The 18,676-nt window shown below is 32.6% G+C and overlaps 1 protein-coding gene across 8 annotated transcripts in view; it reads left to right on the forward strand.

Moving 5' to 3' along the window:
- LOC149542864 (S-adenosyl-L-methionine-dependent methyltransferases superfamily protein) overlaps positions 1–9,867 on the forward strand; it is a 196,125-nt gene extending 186,258 nt beyond the window's left edge. For 5 of the 8 annotated variants that reach the window (XR_016355540.1, XM_089797777.1, XM_089797778.1 and 2 more), the window contains one exon: positions 9,414–9,867. Coding sequence is in view for 4 of the 8 variants with exons in the window: in XM_089797777.1 (XP_089653903.1) it covers positions 9,414–9,732 (319 nt within the window). In the remaining 4 variants the exon portion in view is untranslated. Of the gene's footprint in view, positions 1–8,947; positions 9,249–9,413 lie in introns of those variants that run through there. The other 3 variants (XR_016355541.1, XM_089797779.1, XM_089797781.1) reach the window with 2 other exon arrangements.
- Positions 9,868–18,676: the final 8,809 nt, after the last annotated feature.

The raw sequence follows: 18,676 nt of genomic DNA on the forward strand, positions 1-18,676 counted from the left end.
CATATTACTAAACCTGTAGTATGACAAATCACAGCTACTAGTGATAATAGTATTGCAAAGAATACAATGTACAGGATAAATCTAAAGAGTAATTTAATTTCTTCATTTATCCAAGTTGTGACTCATAGATACTGGTATTCCTATATCACAACATGATCGTGAGTTTAAGATCTACCATAATACAAGGATAAACTTGGAGAATAATAAAATTCTTCCTTTATCCAAATTGTGACTTATTGACATAGCAATGTCAACATCACAATATGATCTTGAACTCATCTAGATCTTACAGTGGAACTCTACTATTTAGCACATTATCTAAGAGATTGTCATCTCTCATAATGTTTTTTATACTAGTGTTCATTATCTTAAAGATCGTCACCTCTTACATAATGAATACAAATGGTGGAGCCCATAATAGTCAATATCCTGACAAATAAAATTATGTTATTAATTATTTAAAGAATACAAATGGATTACAATTCAACCATACCAAGTCTTCTCATGAAGTGGTCTATCTTCACTCTAGATAGAGGTTTGGTGAGTATGTCTGCTGTCTGATCTGCTCTCACCTCTTAAATAATGAATACAAATGGTGGAGCCCATAATAGTCAATATCCTGACAAATAAAATTATGTTATTAATTATTTAAAGAATACAAATGGATTACAATTCAACCATACCAAGTCTTCTCATGAAGTGGTCTATCTTCACTCTAGATAGAGGTTTGGTGAGTATGTCTGCTGTCTGATCTGCAGTGCAAATGCATTCTAATTTTACAGAATTCCTGTCTACCATATCTCTTACATAATGGTAAGGAATTTCAATATGCTTGGACCTGTCATGAAAAACTGAATTCACCGAAAGCTTGATGGAACTCTAATTATCACAATGAATAATCGTAAGATTCATGGCTTGCCCAAATAATCCCACAAGTAACTTCCTTAGCCAAATAGCTTCTCGAGAGGCCATTGCTGTTGCAATGTATTTAGCTTCTATGGAGCTTTGAGCTACTGAAGACTGCTTTTTGCATATCCAAGACATTATTGCTGATCCTAAACTAAAATAGCATCCTGAAGTACTTTTCCTGTCTTCAACACTTCCACCCCAATCTGAGTCAGTGAATCCATGTAAATCTAAGCTAACCTTCTCATATTTGAGTCCAAAATTAAGAGTGCCATGTAAGTATCTCATAATGTGTTTAACTACAACTAGGTGAATCTCCTTTGGCTCACACTTAAACTGGCTTAAGGCATTAATAGCATAGCAAATATCAGGTCTTGTGTTTACTAAGTATATAGGGGACCCAATCATTTGTCTGTAGAGAGTAGAATCTATGGAAGGTGATTCTGTTACTGCTTCTTTATGTAGATTAGTCTCCATTGGAGAAGACATAGTCTTGCAATTCCACATTCCAAATCTCTTCAAAATATCTGATGTATACTTTCCTTGTTTAAGTATGATACTGTCAGAATTTTGCTGTACTTCCAATCTTAGGAAGTAATGAAGGAGTCCCAAGTCTTTCATCTCGAATTCTCTAGTTAGATTTTTCTTGCATTGATCTGTAAGATGATCATCACCTGTTATTAGTAAATCATCAACATATAGTATTAGAATTACCATATCATCTTTATCTCTTTTATAATATAAATTTGGATCAGCTTCATTCTTGGAGAATCCTAAGCTAGATTCTTTCATACCAAGCTCTTGGAGCCTGTTTAACCCATAGAGAGTTTTCTTGAGCCTGCAAACAAAAACATTAGGATCATGAGTTTCAAATCCTTCAAGTTGCTCCAGATATATTCTGTAAGATTTCCATTTAAGAATACTATTTTTACATCCATCTGATGTACTTTCCATCCCTTGGATGCAGGATTGTTAGGACTGCTCTTATGGAGGTATATTTGGCAACAGGAGCAAAGGTTTCTTCATAATCAATCCCTTCTTTCTGAGAAAATCCTCTGGCTACACATCTAGCTTTATACTTCTCAATGCTACCATCAACAGCATGCTTTATTTTAAATATCCACTTGGAAGAAACAACAGATTTTCCTTTAGGTCTTGGAACAATTTCCCAAACATCATTCTTCATAATAGATTGGTATTCTTCTATCATAGCTTCATTCCAGGCTATATGTTTAATAGCATTTGAAGGATTGGTTGGTTCTGTTTTGGACAAATCATTCATGTTTGCTATATAACTAGAGAATCTTTTAGGTCTTTTGTTTTTTCTGACTATTTCGGAAGGTACAACAAAGTCTTGAGCTTTCTCGACTGTTTTAATGGCCCAAAGTGGTCTTTTCTTTAAATTTTGAGTTTCTTCATGATTTAGATTTTGAATTTCATCTTCAATATCTTCTATGTTCTCCCTTTGAGATTCAAACTCACTGTTTCTTTCGGAACTAGGTAAAGGAGAAGGTTCTTCAAAACTTAGGGCTCTTTTGAATGCTAGATCTTTTTCAAAAATTACATCTCTACTAAGTTTAATACTTTTTTGTCGAGGTATGAAAATCCTATATGCCTTAGATGTTTCATTGTATCCTACAAAAATACCTTTCCTCCCAAAGGGTTCTAACTTGGTTCTCTTTTCTTTGGGAACATGGATATATACGGGACACCCAAAAATCCTAAGATGACTTATATTGGGTTTAACCTTAGTAAAGACTTCTTCTGGACTTTTATCTCTAAAGTAAAAGTGAGGGCTTCTGTTTTGAATATAAACAGCAGTAGAAGAGTCTTCTGCCCAAAGATAATACTCTAGATTTTGATCAAATATCATAGCTCAAGCAGCTTCTATAATTGTTCTATTCTTTCTTTTTGTTACCCTATTTTGTTCTAGATTATAAGAAACGGTGTACTCCCTCTTAATTCCTGTTTCTTTACAAAACCTTTTAAACAAATTTGAGGTATATTCCCCTCCATTATCAGTTCTAAGGGTTTTAATTTTATGTCTTGATAAGTTTTCAGTTAATGTTTTGAGTTTTTTAAATCTCTTTAGGATTTCTTCTGATTCTTTGCACTTTAAGAAGTAAATCCATGTTTTCATAGAGAAGTCATCTATGAACAAAATATAGTACCGGAATCCTCCAAGAGAAGGAATAGACTTAAGTCCACATAAATTTGAATGAATTAATTCTAAAACATTATTTGTGTTTCTAGTGCTATCATAAAATGAACTTCTGGTGTTCTTACCCAGTGCAGCCTGAACCTCGAGGACAAGGAGAAAGAAAGTGAGCTAGATAGGAAAGAAATGAAGCTCCCTGGGGGTGCCACCCGCCTGAACCCCCGGTGGCAGTGCCCTTTGCATATGCTTGTGTGGTCTTTATTTAGTTTAGGTAGACCAGTAACCATCTTCTCCATAGTTGATAAGGTTTTGAAGTTTAGATGTCCTAATCTTCTGTGTCATATTTCATTTATGTCTGTAGCTTCATGAAGTAAGGCTTGAATCGGTCGAGTTGATTTTGAATTCAATTCATACAAATATCCTTTTCTTTGACCAATCGACTTCACTTTCTTGATTGAGGAGTTCTTTGCCTAGGTTATTACTTTACTATCCACAAATGCAATGTTATGCCCATCCTCTTCAAGTGCTGTAATTGAGAGTAGATTTCTTTTTATTCCTGGTACATAGAGTACACCTTTGAGAAGAGAATTTCTTGATTTTAGTTTCAAGGTGTAGTTTCCAATTTTTTTGATAGAATGTGCTGAATTATCACCAGTGGTAACTTCGCCATTAACCTTTTCTGATATAGAGTCTAATGCTTCTTTATATCCCGTTATATGTCTAGAAGATCCACTATCAATTACCCATGCTTTACTTGAGATTTCATTTAGCACGTGACAAATACAATACACGAATCTCGAGATCATAGTTAACTTCTTCCCTAGTAACATTTGTACAGTTTTCTTGTTGTTTAGAATTCTCAGGACAATTAGATTTGTAGTGTCCAAATTTTTCACATCTAAAACATTTTATCTTGGATAAATCTTTTTTGGGTTTCCCATTCTTTTGATTTCCCTTTTTCTTCTTGAAATGCTTCTTCTTGCAATAGGAGTTTGTACTAAGAACATGAAGTTTTTCATCTTCTGTTTTTAGTTTTCCACCTTTCTTTAATTTTCTGGATTCTTCTTGAAGACAATCCCCTTTAAGTCTGTTGAAGTCAAGAAGTTTATCTCTGATACTTATTCCTTGTGCAAATGTTTCCCATGAATCTGACAATCCATCTATAGCCATCAGTGTTAATTTTGTGTCATTAATGATGGTTCCTATACTTGACAGTTCATCTCTAATGCCAACAACCCTTAGGAAGTAAGAATTCATTGATTCTCCTTTCTTTATCTGTATGTGATTTAATTGCCTTTTCAGTGCGAGAACTCTAGTTGCATTGTTGACCTCATATGCATTTAGTAATGTATTCATCATATCAAATGTTGTTTGATGTTTTGTAAGCATGGGTACAATATCATTTTTTACTCCGTCTAATATGATTTGAATGGCTTGCTTATTTCCTTTGGTCCAAATGGACTTATGAGGTTCAACTGGAGGTTGTTTGGATGCTTTATCAACAAATTGTTTTACTTCATTTTCTTCTTCTTCTTCTATTTTTTTTAAAGAGGGGTAAACACTTTTGACCTAGAGCTATGAACCAGTGAGGCCACAAACCGGGAACCTCATCCCTATTAGATTTGAACCTTGATGGCAAGGATAACAACGCAATAACTTAATCATCACAACATGCCACTATTGGCAGTTTTACTTCATTTTCTTCAAGAATCATCATGATTCTGAATTTTCAAGCATCAAAGTGTTCTTTCCCATCAAACCTATCCTTGGGTCTGATTGTGTATGCCATTGAAGATAGCAGATAGTTGCTAGATATATGTAAAGTTTGATTACTGAATTTTGCAGAGCCTAGGTTCGACTACCAGAGCTCTGACACCATGTAAAGTTTCTACAAATTCTATGACTGAATATAGACTAGATTCGATATTCTTCTTCTCCTTGTGATTTGTTGAGAATAACTTCAAAGTATTGCTTTCAATTGAATTAGAAATGTAATTCAAATTTCTTTCTTTTAATTCTGCAATTTGTATGTGGGCAGTAATGACCAGGAGTAGACTTTTCTTTTTTTCTTGTGTGCTCTTGGACTTCATCCTTACCCTCTATAAGTATAGGAATCAAGGGACATGTCCTTAGAAAGGACAAGTCTCTTCCCAAGTTTATTCGCCTAACCTCTAGAAGTCGACGACTTTCCAAGAATAATTAAGTTTAATCACAAACATAAACAATGATGTTTAGATTAGTCTTAAATTAAAACATAAGGATACATGCTGATCTTATAAAGGGAACAATACAATGACTTAGTCCTATACTTATGCCATATCAGATTGGATCGATCTGTTATCAGATCAGTATGCTATCAAGTTACATAATTAATAGAATCCTTGGGGGAAGAGAGTCTCTAAGGGAGTAACTACTAAACCTAACTTCCTAGGATCATTGTTCAGAGGGTGAATTTTGAGGTGCAATCTTTTGTGAGTGATATCTCCTCTTTGTGGAGAAGTTCTAAGTGAATCTCCTTGTAATGCATTCTTCTTTGTGAGAGAAAATTAAGGTGAAAGCCTTTGTACCACCCTTTGATTGGGTTCATGATGGTTACTGTTTCACATTTGATATGTAATGAAAGGTGATGATCTTTCATTGACATATATAAACAGAAGGTAACCATTGTAAGGTGACGATCTTATAAATGGTACCTGTTATCATGACAGACTTCATTAAGTTGTCCTAGAGTGCTAGAAGTCATGATAACGAACGTATCAACTAGAAGATAACCATTGTAAGGTGACGACCTTTTGAATAGCTGATCTATCTCCTAACACCAAAATGTGCTGGAGCAAGTGTTATCATGGTTTTTCGGGCCGGATTTTGCCGGACACCATGAAAATCAAATTGTTATGGTTCTTCAGGCCAGATCTTGCCTGACACCATAACTTAAATCTATCATAGACCACACTTAAGGTGTTGTTCAAATCTTGTATTATAATTGCTTTAATTCTCTCTTTGCTAAAAAGGGAGTGTTGAGAAATTTAGTCTCATAGTGAATTGAATATCATATTGAGATGATATTTCTTCATATTCTTGAGAGCATAATGTGTTCTATAAATCCTCCCTGGCTAAGAGGGAGTGTTAAAGTTGTAGCTTCAATCGGATTAATTCGATTTGAGATACATTGTTGTTATTGGTAAATCATCATTTCCTATATACACGTATTCATGTAATAATAATATATATAAATTATTATTATTAAACATATGAATCAAATGATGATTAAACCTTAGAGACATGTTTCTTCACGAGACATGTCTCCTCCCCTCATATTTATATGAGATCCAGATTTGCATTTGGAACACATCAATAACAAATGACAGCCTTAGTACAATTGCAGAAAACGATCCATGTTACTCAACACAACAATCAATTTTTAATTTAATTTATGTAATGAGAAGCATAAAAATGAAGTTTGACAATAGGGGAAAAAGTATTTTTTCATTCACAATATGAAAAATGAGTTTGGTTTTGCCTTTTGGATGTTTTAGGGTTTGGGGGGGAAATCATACTTTTTAGAGTAGAAAAAAGTATAGATGAAGTAAAAAATGTAAAGTTCGCATGTTTGGTGCAGGTATACACCAAATTTGCCTCATGTTTTCTTGGGACTATTCCACACCTTGAACTTTGGTTGGGTTGGATCAAGACCTAGGCTATATAGGGGCTAGACTAGTAATGTAGTTGACTAGATATGGATTACAAAATCACATCATCATGTGAAGCTTAATACAATAGCTAGCTACTAACTCATAATTATTATCAATTTATGATGATTTTCAAAGAAAATCATCATAAATTGTATATCTAGACAAGCAAAAAGTTGCATGTTTATGCAATTTCCTCATCCCTATTCTAATGAAAAATGCACCATGGAGGGTATGGTCCTTGCATTTAGTTGTGGATCATTGCTTGGCCTTGTAGGCCTTGCTTGTAGCTCCACTCTCCTACTAGATGACAATGACTACTTTGTGATATCAATATGATGCACATCCAATGTCAAGTCATATATTTAGCAAATTTAATTAATTAAATGTTGGTATCTAAAGTCATTTTTGTATCTTCTAACATCAATAAAGCAATTGATAACTAGTTAAACATGTGAATTGTATGTGCTAGGTGTGGTTGGTAACCTGAACACCGAGGAGTTATAGGGGGGCTACAACATAAAATTTTAGAAAAGAAGGGAAAAAAGATCAACTAAGCTAAGAATCACCTAAATATATTCCCAATTCATTATAGAGTGCTTGCTTGTTAAGTATGGTGTGGAAGGGAGAATGGAGGTTTTATAAATTAGAAATGTCATTTTTTTGCCCAACATTGTGTCCAACTTGCATTGAAATCATGTCATAATCCATCACTGAGTTTTGGCGAGTATTGTGGAAAAACATTCACAATATTATTTGCAAAAAACTTGGGAATAAAACTGAATCAGTTTATGGATACTTATGTGTCAGCTAAATCAACTAACCTAAGAACTGCCTAATTATATTCCCAATTTGTTGTAGAATGCTTGCTTGTTATGTGTGGTGTGGATGGGAGAATGGAGGTTTTATAAATTAGAAATGTCATTTTTTTGACCCAACATTGTGTCCAAATGGCACTGAAATCATGTCATAATCTATCATTAAGTTTTGACGAGTATTATAGAAGAAGATTCACAAAGTTATTTGCAAAAACTCGGGAATAAAACTCAATCAGTTTACAGATACTTATGGGCCAGATAAATCACAAGTACTCAAGTTTGTGAACTATGGTTGTATCATTTGAGGAATGGTACAACTTTCAGGTATGGTTTATAGAATAGTTCTTACAAGATATTGCTTATTTCTCGTAATTACTTTGGTGATGTTTCTGTAGTTGCAATTTAGTTTATCAATTTGATAATATTTTGATTGTAATTTATTCTATGGTTGACTGCTGCAAAAGACAGAAAACAGTTGATAATTTTGGTATATTACGTTTGGATGCTTATGTTGCAATGGCATTAAAAATTCTTCTCCAACATTATTATTTATATGATAATCTTGCAATTCTCTGCCAAATTTACTGTTTGTAATTTTTTTTGAAGGTTTGCCACACAAACTAGTTTCATTACTTTCCAACTTTAATTTGTATTTGATGCTTAAATATTGACTAGTTGTGCGGTTTGTTACAATAACATATTTTCTGTTATAATTTCACCCTTTCACTGTGTGCTCTCACCTTGCCCATATCAAGATATCGGTGAGGACAAGTTGTTAAGGCTCATGTGTTGTCTATTGCCGACATTGCTAAAATAGAAAACTCTTGCTTCAACACTATAATTTATGTAAAGAATGTCCATCAAGGTCTTATGAGGGCACTGAGCCTATGGTAACTCAAGGAGATAGTGGGATGAGAAATACATTTGGTTTTCTCCATAATTGGGTTTCTCTACATCAAATGCTATTTTTCTTCATTATTTATGTTTACTTATTGCAATAAATTTCTTTCTTTCTGATTAATTCTACTTGACAACATAATTTTAAAATGTAAACTTAATTTTCTATCATTTGCATAAGGGTGACAACATAATCAAAGAAAACTATAAATGTGTAATATCATATTGGTGAATTTGGGAATGGGATCAGCATGTTGCAAACATTGTGTCTCAACAATTTGCTAAACCGAGAGACAATTCATCATAAAATTCTGGGACACTATTCTATGAAGTGTTTTTATTTATTTGTTTGATTAGTGGAGCTTGCTTTTGTTCTTTGTTAGGTTCAATCGTCATTGCTTATTTTAATAGGTTTGACTAGTGGATACAGATCGCACTGCAGAAGTTATTGAGTTCATTCTTGTTTATTGCATGTTCAGGATTTTCAAGTGGAGCTAATTTGAGTTTATTCAGTATTTTTTGGCCTTACTGTTCACTACAGCATTTAGTTTTACTTTATTCCAATGGTTATAGATGGAATTATTGGTTATTACAGTTCTACTTTGACCTTGCAATTCCTCCAAAATCTGTCTCTTCATTTTTATACATTGAATTGGACTCTAGATTTTGCAATGTATTTTATACTTTTCAATTGCAGCTTGTAGATTGTTTGGCATGCTACAAGGTTGTTTTGAATTTTAAAAGAGTGAGAGGGGAACACTTTGGAAGTCTTGTACACAACTCGTTTTTGTGTTAGTCCTTTTTGCACTTTTGTTGGGCATGTATGGTATAGGGTTTGTCAAGTTCTTCATTGATTTTCTAGTTTTGAGACAGGTTTATTGTCATTTGAATATGCATAAAATTAATACTTATTTGCCATGTTTTTTTTTCTTTTTTTCCTTGCAGCACATTTTTTAAGGAATTCCATGTAGGACTTGCACATACTTTAAAGAGCCTATTAAAATCGTCAAAGGATTCAAGAGCTATTTTCTTTAGCCCAAGGCGAAGCAAATCTCTGGATTTATTTCTACAGGTTGTTAGAAAAATACACTTACATGTCAAGGTCATTGAAAATTATAACAACCATGTATGGGAATTACATGAGAAATTTATGGAAGTGAACTCTAGTTGGCCCAACTATGATAAGGAGCATTCCTATCCTTTGTTAATAATGATAACATTGGAATCAGAATTCTTATACTTGAGCTATCAAGCTGAATGCTAAAGAATGAATCGACACATACCATGCTGTTTTATCTATTAGAATTCTTCCATATTTGTAAGGCTACTAGGAAAGCCCAAAATGCACTTGCTTGATAAATTTTATATATATAAATTTTTAATTCAGGCAGTCTTTAAATTTATGTTCTACCTTTGAAAGACTAAATCTACTGCCTGCATTTGTAGATGCAATGTGGAGTGTGACTTTGAAAACATGGTAAAATACTTTTCCCGTTCAATATTGTTTGCATTCTTTATAAAAGCAGGAGGAATGCTTATTATATAGGAAGAAGGAAGTTGGGGAGGGGGTCATTGTTAGTAGTGTCTAAGACGCATATCCTAAGTTTCCTTGCATCTTGAGATTTTACTAGTGACAATCATAACTTTAGCTAAGACTCAGTACTTAAAATGAATGGTACAAACATGAGTTTTTAGGAGGGCATGGAACAAATTCCCTACTTTATTTTGAAGTGAGGGATATCTTATACATTTGTGAGAGGGTTCTTCTCTAAATCTCAATGTCATGTATTTAGAGAATTTTTAATGTCTATTTTTTTTTTTTCCAAAGTTCCTATTGACAGTTTCTGGTTTCTACTTGTATTATAATGTGTTTGTGTGGGTATATATCCTAGATTAGGTACCAAGGTGTTGCATAAAAGAGAGTGCTAAAACTCAAATTCCAGTAATACACAATTTACTAGTTCCATGTCAATTATGTAGATTAATTTTCTATCCATTCTTATGAATTAAACAAGAGACACAATGCGTCAAAGTTCCTAAGTTCCTGCCAATAGAAAATAGAAAATTATTTAAATAGGAAGAACAAAATTGGAATGTGATATAGATAAATTTGAATAATATATTATATTATTTTATCATCAATAATAAGAGTAGTATATTAAAAAATAAGAACAATTAAAAAATATCTTAAAAACAACAAATTTGAAATGATAAATATTACATTAAAACTTCTTTGTAAACAAATACTATTAAAATTCTTAAATGTATAAGTATATATGCTTATAATCTTTGGGAGGTCTAATTTATGAAGTCTTTTTTTCTAAGTTTATACAAAGTTAATTAAAAGAACATTTTAAAATGAAGAGATTTTTTCAAAAAAATCTCAATAGCTAAAATTTATTACCAATATTATCATGTTAGGTTTATAAGAGAGTGTGTGACTAAAATTTATTACCAATAGAATTGTGTTATGTTAATAAGAAAGAGTGTGATTTACAATAAGTTATTATTGATATATTTAAATAATATATATTAAATTAATAATTGTTATCAATAAAATGTATTACACTCCATTATATATATATATATATATATAACATAAAATTATTAATATAAAAAATTAAATATTAAGCTAATGTTTTTATATTTGAAATTAAGTAACAAAGAGAATGATTGTAAAATGATATTCTATAAATATCTTATAATAAAAAATAAATATTTACTTAAAGAATTAATATATTGTAAAAGAATAACAATAGAAACAAACATAAGAATGCATTATTAAATAATAATAATAAGTAATATTAGATAATTATTATATTATTTATTTATTTTTAAATTACAAATATAAACATGTTATATTTGTGAAAAATACTTTTAAAATTAATTAATTAACAATTCTTTTGTGCCATCAATTGAAAGTTACATTTACCAGCCAAATTCATTACCAATTTTATATTCAAACTCCATGCAAAATTTTCTTATGTGACACAACAATATAAAGAAAAAATATTGTTCAACATACATAAAATGTATTACACTCCATTATATATATATATATATAACATAATTATTAATATAAAAAATTAAATATTAAATTAATGATTTTATATTTGAAATTAAGTAACAAAGAAAATGATTGTAAAATGATATTCTATAAATATCTTATAATTTAAAATAAATATTTACTTAAAGAATTAATATATTGTAAAAGAATAACAATAGAAACAAACATAAGAATGCATTATTAAATAATAATAATAAGTAATATTAGATAATTATTATATTATTTATTTATTTATAAATTACAAATATAAATATGTTATATTTGTAAAAAAAACTTTTAAAATTACTTAATTAACAATTCTTTTGTGCCATCAATTGAAAGTTACATTTACCAACCAAATTCATTACCAATTTTATATTTGAACTCCATGCAAAATTTTCCTATGCCACACAACAATATAAGGAAAAAAATATTGTTCAACATACATAAAATGTATTATACTCCATTATATATATATATAACATAAAATTATTAATATAAAAAATTAAATATTAAGCTAATGTTTTTATATTTGAAATTAAGTAACAAAGAGAATAATTGTAAAATGATATTCTATAAATATCTTATAATTAAAAATAAATATTTACTTAAAGAATAATATATTGTAAAAGAATAACAATAGAAACAAACATAAGAATGCATTATTAAATAATAATAATAACTAATATTAGATAATTATTATATTATTTATTTATTTTTAAATTACAAACATAAATATGTTATATTTGTAAAAAATGCTTTTAAAATTAATTAATTAACAATTCTTTTGTGCCATCAATGGAAAGTTACATTTACCAACCAAATTCATTACCAATTTTATATTCGAACTCCATGCAAAATTATCCCATGCAATACAACAATATAAGGAAAAAATATTGTTCAACATACACAAGCATACTCACTAAAGCACAAAAAGCAACCGGGTTGGGTTAAATGCATTTAATAATTCATCCTCATGTGTACAGGTAATTAAGCACTTGGATTTTCATACACAGGAAAAAGCTTAATTTAGGAGTCAAATACATAGTCAACCATTGTCAGAAGTAAAACAATGATAAAAGTAAAACAACGATAATGTGAATGGATGAATTGCCAAAAAACAAAAAACAATGATGTTAGGTACTTGACTCTTAAGTATTAATGCAAATAGGTGTATTAATGATGTTGGCAAGCTTACTAACACGTCTTACATAGGTGGTACTAAATTTAAGATAAGTATTAATGTATTGACATCATGCTTATTTTTGTATTTTTTTGGTAAGGAAAATTAATTTTCATCCCTACTAAAAATAGTATGGTCCAATAAGATTAAAGATAAAAGTGATTTATATAATCAAATACAATTAAAAATAATTATAGACTATAGAATTTGTGTTTAAGTTTTTAAATCTGACAATGTGACTGGTTGAATTAATTGGGAAATGAAATTGAATGGATACAATAGTATGCTGCCTTTGGTAGGAACTAATAAATGACCTTCGATCATCACCATTGCATTGGCGATCTTCATAATTACACAATGTTGCATGGCCTCAACTATCGTATCTTTGTTCTCAATATCCCAATGTTCTTTAGATCAATTATTAGATTTTAGATGCACAATTTCCAACCTCCGAATGATTATCAAACACTTCCTAGTGGAACTCAAGAGATATCTTAAAGCTCTTTAGCCATCAACCACATCTTATTCATAAGAAAACAATATATAAATACAACCTAGTTGGATTTTTTAATTTTACTAACATGCATCAATGTTAGAGCCTATATGTTTGCTACTAGCCATAGGAAGGTATTCACCTTGGGCAATTTGTGGCTCACCCAGATATCACTAGCTATAATATATGGAAACATCTTGGGATTCATCAAGGATGCATAATCAAATCGAACAGACCTTACTAGATGAGCAACAATCCCAAATTAGTTGATCTTTTTGTGGGATGCAAGAATGTCACAAGACCTTAGCAACTCCAAAATTTATCAAATCGAGTACTTAAATCCACTTTTCTCTATCATACTAGCATTAGTCATATTGCTACCTTCATGAAATGTACTTTTTTTTGCAAGTTTAGCTTCCCTAACGAGGGCCTTCTACTCAATTCTAGTTAAGATCCAAAATATGATTATCTTTTTCTTACCAAGCAATCCCTAAAATCCTAAAATGGAGGGAATAAAATAAATGCTTGACACATGTAGACAATTCTTAGTGAACCATATCAATCCCGCCATTGTTCCATTGGACCAATGCCCAAAAATTGGATGCTAGAACCACTCCCTAGGAATGGAAATTGAATTTCTCTACAAAGAGGTGGAACAAATTCTCAAACTTACCTAAGTGAAAATTGAATAAAAATTTCACTTTCAAAATAAAATACCTTTTTCTAAAAGGCATTTTCCAAAATTAAATATATCAAAGAAATTCATATCACATAAACTTCTAAAAGCCCAAAGGAAATAATCAACTAAATAAAATTTCTATAATAGGACTACACCAAAAGATGGCGAATCATTATTCAACAATTAAATATAATATCAATCAACAAATATAACGATATAATATGACAAATTGCCTAAATGCACAAGTTGATATAGGGTAACACATTGTGCAATGTAACAAAGTGGAGATAGAGAAATGGGCGCTCTTTCGGAATTTGAATTAGCTGGTTCGCATGTAGGCAGGAAACTGGTCGGGAAGAATCTAGCTAGCGGTACAGACCCTAGGGGAATGACAGAGGATGCTGAGAAGTTTATGGGGTCAGAATCTTCGGTTGATGTGGACAATGGAAAGTCTTTGGGCGATTCTAAACCTTTCTATGGGGTCCATGTCCCACCTTTGGATTCCCCGTTTGCTTTTCATGTGTCAGGACATGATCTCGAGAAGGAGAAAGAAAATGTTGTTTCTTTCAAGGAAAAGTCCTTTGGAGGGCAGAAGCAAGGGGTCTCAGAACGAAAAACTTGGTCATCCCTGTTTGGAAAGAAACCAACTCGAAAGTCTCTCTACCCGCCGGTGACTGCCAAGACCTGTTGGGAGAAAGGTGAGTTTCAAGTTTTTATTCCAGACCCCTTAGTTGATTTTTCTGTGTCTTCTATGGATTTCACTTTAGTGGGCAAATTTTTAGGCGCTAGACCAGATCTTGAATCTCTTAGAAAGATGGTGAAAAGGAAATTAGTTATTAGAGGAGAGGTAGATATTGCCCCCATGTTGAATGGCTTCTTTTCGTTTATCTTCAACTGTAAAGAAGACTTGGATAGAGTTCTTTGTGGAGGGCTGTGGTCTTTTGGTAAAAGTTCTCTCACCATTAAAAAATGGGAACCCAACATGGATCTTTCAGACTCTTTCTTCTTAACCACTCCCATTTGGGCCAAACTTCCTGGACTCCCTTTAGAATTTTAGCATGAAGACATCTTTAAAGGTATTGCTAGTTCTTTTGGAGAACTTGTGGCTATGGATAATGCTACGGCTTCTAGATCCAAACTTCAATGTGCCAGACTTTTTGTTAAGGTGGCAGACCTGAATCACCTCCCAGCAAAGGTGGATCTAATTTCCAAGTTGGCTAAAAGAACTCAAGAAATCCTTTTTGAAGATCTGCCTAATTCCTGCTATGCTTGTAAGAAGCAGGGGCATTTGGTTAAAAACTGTCCTTCTAAAAGTAAAAACTAGGCTAGCAGTGGTTTGGAAGGGAAAAAGAACAAGGTGAAGCATAAGAAAGTATGGAAACCCAAAGAAGGCCAACACCAAGAACAAAAAAGTAATGAAAAATTTCAAGTTCCACAGGCCGAGGCAAAGAAAGAGCTCGCTTTTGAGGAAGCCAACTCTAAGAAAGAAGGTCCTGGTTTACAGTCTGAAACCAGTTTACCTGAACAAGAATTGGAAAATCAGGCAGATTTATCAAAAAAAATTGCTATTTATCAGAGGATAGAAGAACAATGGAGATATATTGATGACAAAATTGTGCTTGAGGATGGTGAAATCTTGGCTGATATTGGAAATTTACTTGAGGAAGGAGATCCTCTTTTTTCTCAATCCAGGGAAATTCAAGTGCAAACCTAGGTAGAAAATGATCTTTCTATGGTGGAGCCTCCTCCCTTGGATGATGTGAAAGAAAATAGCTCAATTCATAAACCAAACCAAAGGAAAAGGGCTAAAAAAAAGAACAATACTAAGGGGGTAGAGACTAGAAGCAGCAAAATAGATCAGCATATCAAGGCAAAACCTCCTGTTTCTAATCCGAAAAAAATTGGGAAAAGAATAGAACAACACACTAAGGTGAAACTGGATGTTGGTTCCCTGGACAAACCTGGAAGAAGATCTACTAAGAAAACTAGAGAGTTAGAAAGTATGCAAAATATTTTTGATGGTAGGCAAGCAACTATTCTGGATTTTACTCCTAAAAATTGGATATGAAGATCATAACTTGGAATATTAGGGGGTTGAATAGTACTCATAAACTGGACATTGTTAGGAATTTTGTTAGAGAACAAAAGCTTGATTTTCTCCTGCTTCAAGAGACTAAGATTAATAAAGAGAAAGTGGAACAGATTAAAGCTTTTAAAAACTATTCAATAAATGCTAGCAGTTTAGAAGGGGCATCAAGGGGAACTTTGATGTTATGGAAGAAGAACTGTTTCTCTGGAACAATTTTGATTGCTAGTAAACACCTTATGATTGCCAAAATTACTAGTTTAGACTAGAAGGAATATTGGTATATTGTGAATATTTATGCTCCAAACACAAAGCATCTAAGGAAAAAGGTCTAGGATTTTGTTTCTAATTTTAAAAGCAAAGACTATTCTGGACGATGGATCATTATGGGAGATTTTAATGTCCCTCTTTATGACCATGAGAAAATGGGAGGCAACACTACTCAGTTGGAAGGAAGATTGGATTTAATGGAGTTCATAAATAATGAGGGCTTAATGGATTTGGACCTCTATGGAATCCAGTTCATGTGGAGCAACAAGAGAGTTGGTAATGAATGTATTCAGGCAAGGGTTGACCATGCTCTTATTTCTCCTGATTGGACTAAAGACTTCATTTGTAAGTTGGAGGCTTGTTAGAAAAAGCATCACCTAGATCCAATGAGTGCTAAGTGTTCCATTTATTCTCATGAGAGATGGATTCATGTTGAATCACTACTCATGAAACATGGGTCATCGAGTTTGACTCAAAAATCACATAGTTAAATCTTGATATTCATATCACAAATTGGATCATATCATTTCCCTCTTATATTCACTACTGAGAAGATTAACCTCAAGAAGAATTTTCCTTTTAGATTTGAGAAGATGTGCAAGTAGCACCCATAGTTTAAAACTAAATTGAAAGAATGGTGGAATGTTGATTTTGAAGGCACTACCCTCTTTAGAGTTGCTTCCAAGCTTAAAAATGTTAAAAGGGAAGTCAAAAAATGGAACAAGAACTGCTTTGGGAACATTTTTGAGAACAAATATGTTGTTAAGGAGGAAATTCTAAATATACAGGAAAAACTCCAGAAGGAAGGTTATACTTCTGATCTCCTCCTTGAAGAAAATGAAAAGCTTGCCCAATACCATGACATCATCACTAAAGAAGAAATCTATTTGAGAGAAAGATCATGATTGATATGGTTGAGGGAAGGGGATAAAAATAAAAAGTTTTTCCATCACTCCACTCTGAAGCATAGGGCCAAAACTTGCATATCATATCTTAAAAAGGGAGATGTGAAAATTGTTGAAGACAAGGCTATCATGGATGAGATGGTGACTTTTTTCTCCTCCCTTATGACGGTTGATTCCAACATCAATGTGAATAGTCATGCTGAATTCCTCAAAGTGATTCCTCCACTGATTACAAAGGAACAGAATAAAATGTTATGTTCAATTCCTAAGGATGATGAAATTCTCGAAGCTGTTAGCTCTCTGGGAGGAGATAAAGCCCTTGGTCTTGATGGATTCCCCATGTTTTTCTTCCAAAAGCTTTGGAAAGTTGTTGGTAAAGATGTTTGTGATGCTGTTAAGGAATTCTATGGGGCAAAACAGATGCTTAAGGAAATCAATTCCACCTTTCTGTGCCTTATTCCTAAGAAAGTTGGGGCTGACTCTCCGGATCAGTTTAGACCGATCAGCCTATGTAATTCCTTCTATAAAATTATTTCCAAAGTTGTCACCTCCAGAATTGTTCAGGTGATCTCGTTGATTATTGCGAAACAATAGAATGGTTTCATCCTTGGTAGACAAATCCTTAACTCTATCATCTTTGCTTGTGAGAATATTCATTCCTTGTCTTGTTCTAACAATTAGGGCTTCATTATGAAAGTGGACATTGCTAAGGCCTATGATAGAGTGGATTGGTCTTTCCTCTGTAATATTTTGTTTGCTTTTGGCTTTGACCATAAGGTTGTGGGTCTAATCCGTCAATTGGTTTCTACTGTCTCTATTGCGATCTTGGTTAATGGTAGCTCCTCTCCTTTCTTTTTTCCTTCTCGAGGGCTGAGACAAGGTGATCCTTTATCCCCCATCCTTTTTGTTATTATGGTTGATTGCTTGGGGAGATTTATTGGGGACTTGGTCCAAAGAGGTTTGATTAAGGGCTTACAATCATCTTCCCATCCTTTAATTTTCTTCTCATGGACAATTTGTTGATGATACCATCTTCATGGGTAAGGCTGAAGTGAAGGAAGCCAGGATTTTAAAGCAAGCTATTAACTTATATTCTGCTGCATCCAGACAATGGGTTAACTGGAGTAAAAGTGATGTGTTCTTCATTAACACCCCTATCCACATACAATTTAAAATTGCTAAAATCCTGGGATGTTCTATAAGATCTCTCCCATCCTCTTACTTGGGGCTCCCCCTAGGCTTGAAGGTCCCTGATGCTTTCTGGGAAGATCTTATTAACAAATTCAGAAAAAAGTTGGTAGGATGGAAAGGAATTCTTTTAAGCTAGGCTGGTAAGTTAACTCTTCTCAAAGCCTGTCTTCAAAGCATTCCTACTTATGCTCTAAGTCTTTTCAGAATTCCTTTTAAATTTGTTGAGTCAATTGATAAAATTTAAAGAATTTCCTATGGACTGGCTTTGAGGAAAAAAGGAGAATGCCTTTAATTGCTTGGGATCAAGTATGTAAACCCTGCAGTGAAGGGGGACTGGGAATTTAGAAAATTAGAA

This window comes from Cupressus sempervirens, chromosome 8, assembly GCF_028749045.1.
Source record: "Cupressus sempervirens isolate cs-2001-9-10 chromosome 8, ASM2874904v1, whole genome shotgun sequence".
Classification (NCBI taxonomy): domain Eukaryota; kingdom Viridiplantae; phylum Streptophyta; class Pinopsida; order Cupressales; family Cupressaceae; genus Cupressus; species Cupressus sempervirens.